This window comes from Salvia hispanica, chromosome 4, assembly GCF_029641045.1.
Source record: "Salvia hispanica isolate PSC_SH4W2 chromosome 4, Shi_PSC_v1, whole genome shotgun sequence".
Classification (NCBI taxonomy): Eukaryota; Viridiplantae; Streptophyta; class Magnoliopsida; order Lamiales; family Lamiaceae; genus Salvia; species Salvia hispanica.
In genome coordinates, this window is record NC_142695.1 from 9,501,095 (window position 1) to 9,518,017 (window position 16,923).

At 36.7% G+C, this 16,923-nt stretch overlaps 2 protein-coding genes across 4 annotated transcripts; both read right to left on the reverse strand.

The window, feature by feature from the left end:
* Positions 1 to 682: 682 nt before the first annotated feature.
* LOC125193126 (proteasome subunit beta type-2-B-like) lies at positions 683 to 3,134 on the reverse strand. Its single transcript, XM_048090869.2, has 3 exons — positions 2,846 to 3,134; positions 2,152 to 2,275; positions 683 to 1,183 (listed from the first exon to the last, which is right to left on the reverse strand). Exons 1-3 carry the CDS (start codon positions 3,001 to 3,003, stop codon positions 848 to 850), a joined length of 618 nt encoding a protein of 205 aa, XP_047946826.1. The 5' UTR covers positions 3,004 to 3,134; the 3' UTR covers positions 683 to 847.
* A 6,410-nt stretch (positions 3,135 to 9,544) lies between these two features.
* Positions 9,545 to 14,186, reverse strand: LOC125191947 (type IV inositol polyphosphate 5-phosphatase 7-like). Of its 3 annotated transcripts, none has more exons than XM_048089384.2 (12): positions 13,542 to 14,186; positions 13,357 to 13,444; positions 12,878 to 12,946; positions 12,580 to 12,682; positions 12,399 to 12,503; positions 11,549 to 12,320; positions 11,279 to 11,472; positions 11,087 to 11,195; positions 10,827 to 10,975; positions 10,499 to 10,745; positions 10,030 to 10,126; positions 9,545 to 9,941 (listed from the first exon to the last, which is right to left on the reverse strand). In XM_048089384.2, the coding sequence occupies exons 1-10, from the start codon at positions 13,569 to 13,571 to the stop codon at positions 10,523 to 10,525; spliced, it is 1,842 nt and encodes a 613-aa protein (XP_047945341.1). In that variant the 5' UTR covers positions 13,572 to 14,186; the 3' UTR covers positions 9,545 to 9,941; positions 10,030 to 10,126; positions 10,499 to 10,522. The 3 variants fall into 3 exon arrangements, with proteins under 3 accessions (XP_047945341.1, XP_047945340.1, XP_047945339.1); XM_048089383.2 differs by having other exon boundaries at positions 10,030 to 10,144; XM_048089382.2 differs by having other exon boundaries at positions 10,030 to 10,097; positions 13,542 to 14,184.
* Positions 14,187 to 16,923: the final 2,737 nt, after the last annotated feature.

Genomic DNA, 16,923 nt, shown 5'->3' on the forward strand with positions numbered 1-16,923 from the left:
TAATGAGACTCTTAAAGTGTGATGAATGGAGTAATAAAAAATTAGTTGAAAAAGTTAATATACACCATATTAAATGTAAATTAGAATGAGTCAATGGAATATAAAGACTATTATCAAAAGTAGTAAAGACACCGTGACAAAAATTGACTGATGGAGAAAAAAAAAACTAGTGGCGAAGAAATTACTAATTAGTTTGTGTTTGGTAAAGAAGTTTAATAAACAATCTCTTTTTCAACTTATTCTAATACGATTAATGCGTATCTGGTAGAGAAGTTATATAAATAAAAAAAAAACATGATAAAAACACTCATTTTAAATCATTTTTCGAATTAGGAGTACTTATTAATGAATATAAACCCATTCTGTATAATTATATGTAATTTTCATATGTAGTTATATACAATTATTCCGCAATTGAGTAATTAGGAGTAATTTTCTTAAACTTCAAATCTTAGTAATATTTTTTTCTGCGATGAATATAGATATTTATTTCAATTTATTAGTTGAATAGTGGCACACACGAGTGTTGATGACCTTATAAACTAATGAATCACAGATTCACAATGACAAATCATATGAAGTAGACTCAGAATCGCCTAAAATTTATCAGCTGTGCAAGCCAGATCAAATTTCAAGCATAAAATCAGTTTTTCGATTTGGCATAAAACTATAGTAACAGAAATAAGGGAGAACGCTTAAATTTCCTTAACAGAGAAATCTCTTAAACAAGAGGAAATCTCACCCACGCAGTTCATACTAGGTGCATCTAAATTTCCTCAAGCAGCAATAATTGATGCAAATCCAGTAACAAGAATTAAAGTCAGGTGATAAATAAGTGAGAGCCGAGTCACGCTGCAGCAACGGGTGGTGTATCCTTGATAGACTTGCGCCATTCATATCCCCTTGCCCCATCTTTGTCCACGATTTTGATTAAAAAGTTCGGTGGGGCTACAAACAGCCTACTACGGATTTCCGTTATGCACTTATCAACCAACTCGATGGCCTCTTCAACAGTCATGTCCCGGCGGTAGAATCTATCCATCATGGAGAGTGCAAAGTAGGAACCGTAACCAAATGCTGCTTTGTCAACCTTGTGAAGTGAGGCAATGTAATCGATGAAGTATAGAGAAGGGCCTACGTCCTTGTCATATCCAGCCAGGATGATATTCACCATGTATGGATTCTGAAATCATAGCAGTTTTAGAGGCTGGTTAGAATGTTTGACAGAATATCATAGTTTTAATCTTGATCCCTCTATATCTGAGCTCTAGTTTGTAGAAACAGAACACAATTGGAAATATACACCCCTCACTGAATGCTTCATATTCAAAATAGAGACACTTTCAAGTGGGAAATTAATATGATGAGTCGTATTGTAACATAATGCAACTCTTACTTAATAAGAGTAAAAACCAAACAAACAGAATTAGGAAGAAAAATAAATTACAATTCAATACAAAGACACAGACAAGTGTTTATGACGCCTCTCTCTCTCTCGTGTATGATTTATGCATACCATGCATAAATTATACACACAGAGACACTGCATGTAGGGTTTGGAGAACAAAGCCAGAGAGGCTTTAACATACTATGTTCAAGATTAAATGTAACTAAAAACTAGAAAAACGGGTTTCAGAAACATGTGGTTCATATAACCAAAGTAAGAAGGAAAAACAAAATATCCACAAAGAATTCTTAAATATATACAGAAAAGTCCAGCTAAATCAGTAAGAATATAAAACTATCTCGAACTAGAGCTGAAAACAATCTTCACACATACACATGTCTATTCTTTTCAATGTAAGAAAGGATTTTCTATCCCAAATCACAATTACAAGAACAAGGTTCAATGATGAAGGAAACAAAACATTTAAGTAAATAACTCCAGTGCATAAAAGCTCATCTCCACAATACACCAAAATACATAATAACATGAGTAGTTCGTTTTGCATGTCCTTGGATACAAAAATATATTTCTTGTGAAATTTTTTTAGAGAAAGCTGCATGACCTTATAGCTATAAACCAACATATCTGTTCTCCGCAATGTAAAAATATCGAAGTACCAATTCAAAAGGACCTCTAAATACCAAGCACTCGACTCAAATTAAGTCAACGTACTCATAAAGAAAACCCCAACGTAGCTGTATTACCTTCCGCAAGGCCGTTGCAAGCTCGCCTCTGGTAAAGTTTGCAGTAGCTGCTGTAGTCAGAGGAATGCCATTACGGAATTGGTATAAAGCTACATTCTTCTGTACGTACTCCGTAAACTGAGCCCTACAATCTCATTCACAGAAAACTAATTGTCAGTTTTAAACTCAACATCAAAAACAGAGAACTGCAGCCAATAGAAAGAGCAAGTAGATAAGTGGAGCAGCCATGAATTTCAAATTACAAGAAAGATTTGTTTTTAAACATCTAAAGAGGACACACTAATCAGAACATGTGTAGTATTTAGGGGGTGTATTAATTTTACATAAATGCAGTACATTACAATGACAAAGCTTCAAAAAATTAGAAGCTCAAACAAATAAGATGGGAAGATAGAAAAGTGTCAAAGAATGCAATGTGAGAAACTTAAGTGAAAAAGCATATAATACTATGAAACAACCACAATGCAACATTACTACAAGAAACTATTTTCCATTTGTTAAGAGTTGCCTAGACTAACTTCTTGCCTTGATGATTTCCTTTAACAATTATGTTATCAAACAATAAGGCTTCTCAATAATTAACTTATCCGGCACAGCGAAATTCGGAATCAATACAAAAATTATACAGATAGGTGCGCCCTAATTCTACTACAAATGCAATGAAAAACAAAGAAATTCGAAGAAGAAATTTCACCGGTCGCCTGTCTCGCCGGAGGCCCCCATGAGTTTGTGAGAATCTAGGAGCATGATCTTGTCCTCATCAGTTTTGTGTACGAGAATGCTGTGGACCGCCGATGAGTCCGCCACCACTATCGCGAAATCCTTTCCGACCAGCCCAAAAACTGACTCCATTTTGCTGTGTAATCTGCGTTTGTGCAGCTAAAATCGGCCGTTTTTGTTTGGTTATGAGTTTTGGCTGTTCTCAGTTGGGGCTTTTCAACTTAATGAATGGAGTAGGCAAGAAGAAGCCTAAAATTCGAGCGCATCACGTTTTCCTTTTCTTTTTCTATTTTAATTTCTAAAGTTAAGCAACTCACAAACCATATTTTTCGTAATATGCTTTACATTATCAACTCAATGACTCATACTTCTAAATTCAAATAATAATTTTATATTTTTTTATAAAAAATATACATAACAATATAAATAATTAAATTACTTCGTCAAAAATATTAAAATTGCAAATTCTAAACAATTAAAAATTAAAATTTTAAACTCAGATATTTACATTGCATTTTTAGTTCATATATTTTCTGCGATGCACATTTGCGGTTCTTATGCTATCTATTAAGATGTTAAAGGTGCTTTTGCACGTTCTCAACATTTTTCGGATAAAAATACCCCAAATTCAATAAGGATATTTTTGTACATTTAGTCTTCAATGACTTGAAATGAGTTTTGTACGAACCTAAAATGATTTGAGTAAAGACCAAAACTGGTCCCGAACATATGCTCATTTTATGATTTTGGTCATATACTTTATCTTTTGAATTTTTGCGTCCTGAATATTTCAACTCGGATCACAATTGGTCCTACACTAACAATTCCGTCAAGTTTTAAACGGTCTTAATCCGATTTTGACCGATTTTTAAACCGTTTTAAACCGAACGGGGCTGTTAAAACCATCAAACTCGGTCAAAATCGAGTTAAAACCGTTTAAAAATTTACGGAATCGTTAGTGTAGACCCAATTGTGATTCGAGTTCAGGATGCAAAAATTCAAAAGATAAAGTATAGGACCAAAATCGTAAAATAGGCATATGTTCATGACTAATTTTAGCCTTTACTCAAATGATATTTTGGTAAGTGATTTATGTTTTATTCGAATTATTTACAGATTATTGTTGGGAATGATATCGTTTGCAATTCATGAATCACATAGTTGAGCCAATCCAGTTCGTGAATCTATAGTTTAGCTGGGTTTATGAGCTGTGAATTAAAATTTATTTTTTATAGGAAGTAATTCACACGAACATATAAAATTTTCAAAATAGTTGAATTCTAGTAACATACAACTATAAATATACGTACAAAAAAAACATTTAATCCTCTAAAACTATATAAATGCATATTAATTTAGAATTCGATTACAAATCGAAATTATATACGTATAATTAATTTTACTATAGATGCGGTGAAGTTTTACATAGGAGTACTTAAAAATTTCACATTCTCACAAAAATAGGAGTACAATTTTCATAATAGCTAAATTCTAGCCCATAATTATGTCAGTTTCTTTTTTCGTCCATCCATAGTTAATTAACACTCTTATTCTTACTACTTTTAGTATGGACTTCACATTCCATTAACTTACCATACAAATATTTTATTATAAAAATAATAACTAAAAGTATAACTCGCATTCCACTAACTTTTTCAAGTCACTTTTCACTATATATTTCTTAAAACTCGAGTCGAGTCAAACGGACTCAATTAATCGTGGACGGAGGGAGTAATGTACATACATACATAAAAAGGATATTGGTCCCTAAAACTATGAACTTTAGTCAAATTTTGACATTTCCCATGAACTTTAAAATTAGTCTAAAAAATCACAAACTTTACATTTTGTTTGTTATTTCTCACGGCAGCCCAAATAAGATATCTTTGGCAAAAATCTTAGGGGTAACTGCTTCTAAAATCATTAACTTTCATCAAATTCCGGTTTTTTTCCATGACCTTTGAAAGGTTCGTGTAATGTCATGAACTTCATATAGCGTTGCCATTTTCCATGTCGGGTTCTCCGGCTGTGTAGATAGCTTACGTGGCATTTTTATCTGATGTGGATGCTTAGTCAACGCTGAGATGGATATTACCCCTAAAATTAAATAATCCAACACTTAAAATCCCATTTTAATTTCCCCCCTCCCAAATCACTTCCCACATTTCCCTCCAAATCATTTCCCGTAAGGAACCCTAGCTCCCTCAAATCCCAAATCATTTCCCATACTCCCACATCCAGTAGCACAACGACGACGACCCAAGGCGACTACGGCGTTGACGGCAACCAAGGCGGCGACGGCGAGTTGCTGACGTTTTCTCGGCAGGAACGACCAATGCGCGAGGAAGAGTTTGTTTTACACGATGTCAGTTCCCAAGTACAACCAACACAAAAACACTCTATTATCTTGCTGCTGAAATCCAATTCCAAAATCAATGAAGACACAAAATTGAAACAAAACAAATTCAATCCATACAACCCTAAAAACAAAACTACAATTGTTACTCAATTTCGCAAATCGCACACTCAATTCCACAATTCGTACAATGAACTCATGTAGACAGAATTCAAATCTGAAAACTGAACAATGAATCGAATATTACCTATAAATCGCTGCGAAATGCCTCAATCTATTGGTAGACCGAATTCACCAAGTGAGGGATACGAATTGAGAATTTAAATAAGCTAGGGTTCTTTCTTTCGATTTGGGATTGAGGGTTCTTTTGACTTAGGATTTGGGATTGAATTTGGGTATATAAATTAATTTCGTTTTATTTATGTGAAACGATGTCGTTTTGTTTGTGTGAAACGACATCGTTTCACATCTTTCCGCCGATTGCCACATCATATTTCAGGCGCGCCCGTCAGCATTTAATTTACCGGAAAACACCCGGGTCGGGTCAGAGGGGAAAATGGCAACGCCCGATTAAGTTCATGACATTACACGAACCTTTCAAAGGTCATGGGAAAAAATCAAAATTTGATGAAAATTAATGATTTTAGAAGTAGTTAGCCCAAAATCTTATTATACGTGGGCAATCGTGAAATGTTTATGATATTTTAGATTACTTTTTAAGTTCGTGATAAGTAGGATAAAATGCTACGTAGAAAATCATGTTGATTTAATAGTACCAAATAGGATAAAAATATGCACGGAAGTTAGTTAGATATGGTGATTGACATGCAATGAGAAATAACAAAAATCTAAAGTTTATGATTTTTTAGACCAATTTTAAAGTTCTTGAGAAATACTAATTTCCTCAAAGTTCATAATTTTAAAGACCAATATCCCTACATAAAACCTGTTTAATCCTCTAAAGCTACACAATATGCTAGATAAATAGATGGGTAATGATGGTAAACTAGTCAGATTAATCCTCTAAAGCTACACAATATGCTAGATAAATAGATGGGTAATGATGGTAAACTAGTCAGAGTTTATAAATTTATACGCCATCTAAAGTATATCAAATTTGGAAACATTGTACGAAAGAGAAACTTATCATAAATTAAAGCTTATATATTTTTGAGGATTAAACTCTCGACAAAACAAGCATCTGCTGGTGGTGTTATTAGAAACTCAAACGGAGAGTGGTTTTTAGGATATGTCCGACGTCTTAGGGAAAGCTGTGTGTTGACTGCCGAGTTGTGGGCTATATACGATGGCTTAAAGCTTGCATGGAAGCACAAACTTCACAATGTTGTAGTGGAATGTGACAATATCACCGTAGTGCTCATGGTTAACTCAAGGAGGAATGAAGGCTGCAATTATAGCATTGTTAGACACATTTGGGCTTTGATTGATAAAGAGTGGCATGTAGAGGTTAAACATGCCTATCGCGAAGCAAACCGGGTGGCAGACTTTATAGCTAACTGGGGTTTGAAGATGCACGAGATCTTTCGACTGCTAAACGATCCTCCAGGAGGCGTCGATCATCTACTTCAGCGAGATAGGATAGGTGAGCCTATCTCTCGATCTGTTGCTGCTTAAGCATTTGTATCTCTAGAGCTTTGGCTCTCCTCTTGTAAACAACAAAAAAAAAGCATATATATTTATACGCTAATTAAATTAGGAAAATAAAATCAAATTAATTTTGATCAGTCATAGAATACACAAAACAATTTTCGAACTTCATTTCATGTTCATTTTATTTCAGGTCATTGCAGAGTAAATATTTAAAAATGTCCCTAATGAATTTGAGGATACCAAAAAAAGTGTTAGAAAAAGTGTAAAAGTACCTGCAACTAGCAAAATAGATAATAATATAGCGACCGCAAAGTGCATTTTAAAATATAGGAACTTCAAATGTGTATCACAGATCATATATGGCCTATGTAGTTCACTCTTAAAAATATATTTCATCCATCATATTTTATATGACACATTATCCTTTTTGAGATGTCTCATTTTGAATAACATTTCTTAAAATATAAACATCACGCTCTCTATTTTTTTTCACTACTATTTTATCCTCTCTTCACGTAACTCATAAAACAACATTATATAAAATCTTGTATCGAATAAAAAAATATTTCACTATCTGGAACCATTGATTGGAATCAGAGAGTAGAGAGAAATGAGGAATGGGAGTGAGGTATGAGAGCATCTCCAATCATTTACACTAAACCCAAACTCATTTTAGTGTAAATGTCACACCAAATGTGATTTTACTCCAACCATTTACACTAAACTCAAACTTAAAAGAATATTCTCTCTATTATGCTCTTTTTACTCACAAAATTTGAAAAAGTTTTGGATTTGAGTTTAGTGTAAACTTAAAGATAAGTATTTTTTTCTCAAAAACCAAAAATGGGATTGGTTTTTGAGTACTATTGAAGCTAAATACCTATCTCATTTTAAGTTTTAGTGTACCCTTGGAGATGGTCTGAAGACAGAAATCGAAATCTGATATACTCGTGAAAATCGAGATCGAGATGAGATCGAGCTCGAGCTCGGGTAATGTAATAAATTTTTTAATCTTCAAGACAGGTATGAATTTGATTTTTAGATTAAAATTATTTATAGCCAAGGTGGATTGGTATTTGATTTTGTTTACGAACTCTTTCTAAACGGAATCACCCATGTTGATACCAAAAAAACGAAATTGGGCCTACAAGCCCAAGTAAAAACTTCACAAAAGCACAATTTTATGAACTTACACCTGAATCAATAATCATGTTAATATTTTTCATTATGTTTTTTCTCTTGTATGTATACAAATTATGTAAAAATCAAAACCTTTTGTATTCTTATATTTTTATTTCAAATAAAAAAATTAAAATTAATAAATAAAATTTCGTTTTGTATGTGCTTAGCATATTTAAGAGTCTAGTTAAACCGTTTATTACAGTTTGAGGTTTTCAAAATTAAATGAAAATAGGTTTTAAAAAATAATCCAAATTCGTATCATAATTTACGCTTAACCTGAATAATTAAATTACAACACAACCTTTTGATTTTGTTAAATTAGATGATTTCACTTTATCATTTAACTTGTTCACCTTCGACAAATTCCATCTAATAGTAAAATAGTAAAATTGACTATATATTTTATGAGAAGGTGAGATATAACTCAGTCCGACATATAATGTGATTTAATAGTATAATAATTAAAAGAGAGGATTCCTTTTGCTGAAGAGGCAGTGTATAATCTAGCTAGGACAGCAACTTTTATGGACATAGCATCAAAACAGAAATAAATTTAAAGCTGCATTTGCTTATCATTAAGGTTGCATTCTAGAATGCTTCATCATCACTAAATTAAAGTTTCCTCAACATCCCTATCCCTTTCATCATTAGTTATTAATTAAAATTTTCGATGATTAATGTTTGCATCATGCTAGAATCTTATCATTAGTACGGAGCACTAAATCTCCAGTTGCTAATTCAATTTGAATTACTACTAATATTTAATTTAATAGTAGTATCATATTCTAAATCAACTAACGAATTCAAAATCCTAAAGAAGTAAAAAAAAAATACTTCCTCATGTATTTATTTTATCAAGGGGTTTATTTTCAACTAAATCTCATCGTTACCGACCCTTATTGCAAATCAAGTCCAATTTTTAAAGCATGTTAATAATATCACAACCTCTTGATAATATTGCCTATCCATTCCCCCTAATTAATTTTTGCACCAGTTTAATACCGAGATTTAAATTTCCATTTGATGTTAAATTTCAAAATGGATTGAAAACTTTGGAAATGCACAGTCAACTTATCATATTTAGCAAAAGTAATTACTTGGAGATATTGGCAACATAATATAAAGTTTTGCAGATAATGAAAATGCTGAAACAGTCATCTTAGGTTATCCTATAAAATTACTAGTTATAATGTAATAAACCAATTAGTATATGAAACCTAAACCTTACCTGACACTAAACACGAGCATGCTCTCTCACAACTCACAAGTCACAATAATGTAAGATATTCCATGCTTGTAACAATCTCCAACAAGAGTATAATATATTTAATATTATAATTGAATGCCTGATTGCAATAATTTCAAACTTACTAGTGCGCAACCCCATGCCTGTCGACGAATTTTAAAAACTGTGACAAAAAAATAACACAGTAAAAGACAGATGAAAATTTAACCTGCAAATTTCATTTTTTTCCCCACAATGAAATGGAGTAAAAAGAAAAGCAGACAAAGAGAATGATGGGAGGCAACCAAGAAACAACTTTTCAGCATAAATCATTGGCCAAATATATATTCTTTTCTCATACCACGTTAGCAATGAGTGTTACATCACATTCTTTTCTCTTCTTTTTCTTCACTCATCATACAACAAAACAAAAAAGAATCTAGGTCTAACAAATAAAGAATCTCAAAAATCTAAAGAAAAACAAGAATCCTGCATTCCCACTTGGATGATCATTCTGACAACTGTATGAACTCGAGCATTCGACAACCAGGGGTCATGGAATGACCAAAAGACGTTACCTAGTCAACGAGGTGCATTTGGAACCCGGTAGTCGCCCAGTGCCGGGAATTCAAGAATCTTGAAAATGAATTAGGCAATCAAGGCACGTCGTGTAAAGTTAAATATCTACATCTGATCCTGATGAAGATATGAGGAAGTGAATTAGACAAGAAAAGTCAGACGCATGCTAGCATTTGGGTTGAAAGGTAATGACGCAGTGGCTTACCTTTCTTGGTTTATGGGCAGAGAGATGTCCCCATCGTTCGTCTCCTAGAAAAAGCCCAGAGACACGAGCTGCACACATGGGGCAGCTTTCAGCACACCTTTGGTATCATTTCAAGCTATAAAGTTTACATACTTGTGAACTGATATATAACAGAATCGAAAACATGAAGTAGGCACTAATCCGTAGATCCTATGTTTCGAAAACACAAGTATTATGCAACTCAACATGAAGAACTTAGGTGTGAAAAAGACCATTTCAGTCGCGTGTATTTTTTCTGTGATATGGTTAAATGTGCAATTAGGGATGTAACAAAAGCAACTCAAATATATAGATATACAGGTTTAGATATGTGGGGTCCAAACACGGCTATATTCGCATATAGTCTGCTATCATTTAGATAACAAGGAATGCACAAAACGTCAAGAAATGGAGACAAAGTATAAATCAAAGGCATGATGTTTACTCGTACCAGATTCATTTCGTTCCCCCTTTGTTAGAAGAAGCAGAGTTCTGTATAACCATGTGAGTAAGGTAACAGCTCGTCCACCTCGATTCTTGAGCTTGAGCAGCTCATACTTTTCCTCAGCCGGTTCGGTGTTGACTCAATCTCCGCCCAAAACACACCAGAAACAGGTCTATGATCCGAAAACTTAGACTCCCCACGAACATACGATAATTGCTGAAGGCCACCACCATACCACAAAATTCGATCACACCTTCACATATCAAAGCATTTTTGTATAAGCATTCGTACAATTTTCAATATGAAGGATATGCGCAGAAAACTTGATCCGTACCATGCAGGTGTCCTTCGTTTCTCCTTAGGATGCAGGTCGTCTCCAGAATATCTATCTGAGTTATGTGAGTATTTATAAGTAGGAGGGAAATATATCTTCCCTTCTCTCCACCCATCAAAAACACGACCTCGCCTCTGCTCCATCCGCAGCTGTCAAAAGAACATTAATTTGAATTTGTATAGGTCAATATGCAAAGAATAACAATTCACATAATTCTCAAATACTACAACTCAACAGATTTAAGATAATTAAAATCATACTTGGTCCTTTTCCAATAACGCTCGCCAATTTTGCATTGCGATAAGTGCTTTAGCAGAGCGGTAAGGCAGCGCAATTCGATAGTTCAGATCTCCAAGCCAAATAATTCGACTACAATAAATTGTTTGGCACCAGTTAGCAGCATTTTTTTGGCACAGTAGAACTAGTATGACAAGGCATATAGGAGATCTTACTCGTGTTCAAGAATGGTCTCGGGTGCTTTCTCCTCGTTGGCACCGTTAACTCGAGGGAATTTTGTTTTTCTCAAAATCTCCATGAAATCAGAATTTCGACGTAGCTCATCGCCTTCTTTCTGACCGGACGTCAAATGACTGCACACGAAGCAAAGGCTCGTTTGATGCAATAACATGCTAATCGAGATGGATCCCTGCAGTGATATTACATCTCAGCCTATTAGTAGATTGTTACGTTATGAACATTGATTTATCGATGTAAATGCATACCTTATTTCCGAGGTAACCCATCAATCCTCTTCCAACGCACGAAACCTTGATGTTCTTGACGTGTTCTGTCAGCTCACTCCGAACCCAAACAGTGAGATATATCCCAACCATCTGCTTACTAGCTACTAAAGAATATCTCGAGTGTCCGGGAATGGAGTACCCATTTTCCGGTGGCTCATACGCATTGTAAGACATCGGTGAATACAAGACCGTGCTAGGTGAATCTCCAGGAGGATAATCTTCATCTGAACCCAAGCGCGAAAAATCACTCGCCCTCTGGCCCCACGAGTAATCGCTCGGCCTCCTACTGGATGAGTAGTCACTTGCTCGGGGTCCGCAGGAATAATCACTCGGACGTCGGCTAGAAGAATAATCACTTGCCCTTTGGCTCGACGAACAGTCACTTGGCCTATAACCCCTCGGGTCATAGTCGCTAGGCCTATGACCGAAAATGGCCCGATCACACACACTGTACCTCCGATCAAGACGAGGCTGAGGGGCAGACATGTCATTCTCCATTCTCCACTGTGGCGTCTGGAATGATCGACGGGGGAAGAATGTTGAGGCCTTGTGCCTGCTTGACCCCTCAAAATCAGCATTCCACTCAGCAACGGGATCAGGAATAGGCGAGGGAGTGTAGCGCCCGCTGCCTCCACTCATGCCTGGGGCATTGTTCAGAGTTCTCTTAATGAGAGCAAGCCATTTCTTGGCAGGACCATTGTCTTCAGCACCAAGAATGTTACCAGCATTGAGAGGAACTATCTCTTGAAACCTGTTCATGTTGAAAATAATTGGTTTAAAATAAAATAGAATAAGTAGTCCCCTTACAAATAAGAATCATCAATCATACCCAAGCACATATATATCAGCAGGAGGTGAAGAGTGGAGCCAATCATCTAAGTTCAAATTTCCCGGTGGCGTCTTTCCTCCCACGTTCCATGTGGATACAAAGAGGCTGCTCGGAAAAACACCACACTTCAAAACCTCATGCAAAGAAGAGAAATTCAGAAAATTGATGGCATGAAACAAACCTGTAGTTCTGTATGTTTATGATCTGAGGGTGATCAAGGTATGCTCTCCCACGCCTTGAACGTGAACGGGAAAAGGAGCGCTCGATGTTCCTTGCTGATTTTTCTGCAGAATGAAAACTTTAGTAACCTCTTCATAACCAATATCAGCATAAAAGAGAAAGGAAACCATGACAAAATTTATAAACAGCCTAGTTAGATACAACATACTAAATGTTATTTTAATAAACTTTAAATTCTCTACAGATCCATGAACTTTAGAGTTTTTAAGATTCAAGATGAGAAATATGATCCCACAGACCTGTTTTAATTTTCTTGACTCTGGATGGTTCCCTCTCAGAAAAGCTGTTCCTCCATTCAACATCACCACCTAAAGAGAGAGAAAATTAATATTAATACTGGATTCTCTCAATCAAACAGCCCCTTGATCTCTGCTAATTTAGACATAGATATTCACCATAGCAGTTGAACCTTTGCAAACCAAGGTTAAGTTCAAATTGTGCAGAACTATTGAAGTGAAGAAAAATATATGTATCTTGTTTTTGTTAAAAATGAAATTTAATAAGGAACCAATACAATCTTGATTGTTTTTTCAATAAAAGACAAACCAGTGAAAGACAAAACAGCAGAATTGTAAATCAGCAAATTGTTTTTTTTTTCATTTGAAGCATCCAATCGAACAATATCACTAAGTGAGGCAGTGAAAGACACAAACACACAAATTGATCGGAAGAAGAGGAGAAACTACAAAAAAATTAAAATAGAAAATATGTCACCCACCTCCATAAACAGCTTCATCAGGTTGAAACTCCTCACTTTTACTCTTGATATTGAACCATTTTCTGATCAATTTCTTGGACCATGAGAGCTTCACATTACACCAAAAAAAAAAAAAAATACAAACTACTCTCAGCAAAAAAAAACATTACATTTAATTCAGCAAATTGAAAAAACAGAATAAAAACCTTGGATTTCTTGGAATTTTCATCCTTCATCTTTGCACACTATTCTTTCATACGGCAAACTTCAACACTTTGCACCCCAACCCCACCCCCACTAGACCAACAAAATCTAAACTTTTGCTCAAATCAACTAAAGAATAACAAAAATTTCCTGCTCCCTGTCTTCCAATTCTTTAAATCGCAAGGCCGATGCAAAAAAGCAACGAAATTCTCACATATGCATCCTCAATTTCGGAAAAAGCTTCAACTTTCAGCATTCGAACATCAATGCAAGAATCTCTCACAAGATTCAGTCTTTTCTTTCTTAATGAAAACGATTCACACTGCACACAGACACAATACAGTCACTGAATGCGACTATGACAAAGAGAGAATGAGTCAAAAATGAGTGTGAGACAAGAGAATGCCAATTTTGGAGAGGGAGAGAAAGAGGGAGAAGGGCTGATTTTCTTTTTTACAATTTCAATTTCAACTTTTTATTGAAACTGAGCCTCGTTCTCAGCAGCAGCAAAGCATCAATCGAATTTGAACAGAATAAAGTAAGTAATGCGCCAGTATCTTAATCACACACACACACCAGTGTTAGTAAGTCCGAAATGCCGGCCCAGCATGAGAGGAGGGGGCAACGGGCACGTCGTTTTGGTACAGTGGAATTCATAAAACGACCTGCCCGAAGACCTGCCCATTCCTGGTCAGCAAAAGCAATGAGAGATTTGGTAAAAAAGAGTAAGAGCACTCCCAATGGAGGTGGCGAATTCTCGGCGATAAATCGCCGATTATCGCCGAATTATCGCCGGCCATTGTGGCGAAGTCGGCGATAATTCGGCGATAATGTTACCGTTGCTTCGCCGAGTGGCGATTTATCGCCGGATTATCGCCGAGCGATCGCCGGCCACTGTGGGCGACGCTCGGCGATAATCGGCGATTTTTAAAATTTTTTTTTTTTTTTTTGGCCGAACGGCTATTTTATCCCACCCCTATAAATATTTCATCCTCTTCCTCCATTCATCACCCACAAACTTCATTCACACAAATTTTCAATCTTTTTTCTCTCCATCTTTATTAAATGAGTTCTGATTCATCGTCTCGTGCTCAGTCCGACGAGGAAATATCACATTCTTCTTCCGAAGAAGAGGTACCTCCCGCTCCCACCGGATGGGATGTAGCGGGTTTCGCCAACAACCCAATCAACAACTATATCTCCCGCTGCATACAAAGCGAGATCGCTCGAATGCAGCAGCCACCCCCCCAACGGCCAATCCGCCGGCGGCGCCGATACATCCCTCGCAACCACACTGGTGCGCACGATCGGCTGTTCGCCGATTATTTCGCGGAGGAACCACGTTATCCGGCAGATGTATTTCGTCGCCGGTTCAGAATGCGCCGCTCCCTCTTCCTGCGCATTGTTAATGCGTTGTCCGCGCGTTACCCCGAGTTCCGGCTCCAGCGAGACGCAGCAGGGAAGCCCGGACTATCGCCCCTACAGAAATGCACTGTTGCCATCCGGCAGTTGGCATATGGAGGGTCCGCCGACATGTTCGATGAGTATCTGCAATGCGGCGAGACGACTGGCAACGAGTGCCTGAAGAATTTCTGTCAGGGCGTGCGAGAGATATTTGGGGAGCACTACCTTCGCTCGCCGGACGCAGCTGACTGCCAGTTCCTACTGGATTGGCACTGGAGGACCCACGGCTTTCCGGGGATGCTCGGCAGCATCGACTGTATGCACTGGCAGTGGAAGAACTGCCCAACCGCGTGGCGAGGCCAGTTTACTACCGGCTACAAAGGTACGCATCCCACCATCATTCTTGAAGCCGTTGCCGACCAACGGCTTTGGATTTGGCATGCTTATTTTGGTATAGCCGGGTCGAACAACGACCTAAATGTTCTCAATTCCTCGCCCCTTTTCAACGAGCGGATCAACGGATTAGGCCCCTCCATCGAATTCACGGCCAATGGCAATGTGCATAACATGGGGTACTACCTGGCTGACGGCATCTATCCGCAATGGCCCGTGTTTCTGAAGACGATCAGATGCCCACTCGGAGATAGAAGAAGGTATTTTGCCCGAGCGCAAGAGTCTGCGCGCAAGGATGTGGAGAGGGCATTTGGGGTGCTCCAATCGCGATTTGCACTGGTAAAGGGTCCGACGCGCTTTTTCTACCAGGGGGATATTGCCGATATCATGTATGCGTGCATCATCATGCATAACATGATCATCGAAGATGAACACGAAGGCGTCCTCGACGTCACCAACGACCCAAGTGTTGCATCATCGAGTCACGGTGTCTCAACCGAGTCCGCCCGCCAGGGTGTACCGCACAACGAACATGAACGGTTCCAGGCGTTCATGGACATACACCAGAAGGAGGCCCATCAAGCACTACAACACGATATCATCGAAGAATTGTGGGCAAATAGAAACCGCGCCCACCGCCCTTGAATTTTTTTTTCTTTGAATTTTTTTTTTGATTTTTTATTTCCATTCGTGTACTTTTTTTTTTTTTAATTTTCTTCGTTGTAATGTGTACCCGTGTTTAATACAACGAACTTTATTACTATTTATTTGATTTATCTTTATAAATTAAATAAGCTAGCTTTATTATATATAAAAATAAAACAATTAAATTAGTGATGATGTAAAAATGAAATGTTGAGTTAGGGAGAAATAAGGGAGAAATAAGGGAGAAACCATTGTAGGGGTTGGCTAAAAACTGGGGATAAAATGTGATGCTGATGTGGCGCTGATGTGGCAGGAGTTAGGGAGAAATAAGGGAGAAATAAGGGAACTCCATTGGGAGTGCTCTAAATATTTGTTTCCTCTTTGGCATTTGGTGATGCCCACAAGGTTAAAGCGGATAATAAAGAAAGGCCATATAAAGAGAAAGTTTAGTCCGTAGCAGCAATTGTAGCAGAACCACCATTTTTATATATCTATATCTATTTATTTATCTACAGTATATGATTGATTCTTGAGTTATTCTTTTTAGGTGTTTTTAATGTTGTTTCTGTTTCTTTAATACTACGATGTATGTTTCCATTTCCTTTCTTGGGCAATGCGAATTTATATTTTAGTTTGCATGGATTAAGGAATATAGTTGTCATTGTTATAATTTTAATAGAATCTTGAGCATTCTCATGATTTATTCAATGTGCATTTTGTGACCATATTATCACCCTCTATAGAGAATTCTGGTGGGAGGAGTTTTTGTGGTATGTTGCACCATGCTAGATCAATACTCCTCTACTTCTTTATTAAGAGTACTTGATTTTGTCCTTGTAAGCTTATGTACATTATTTTCTTAATACCCTAAAAATCAATTGAAGTATATAAGTTATACTAGAACAAAATAGGGAATAAAGAATATGAATTAAATGAGTGAGA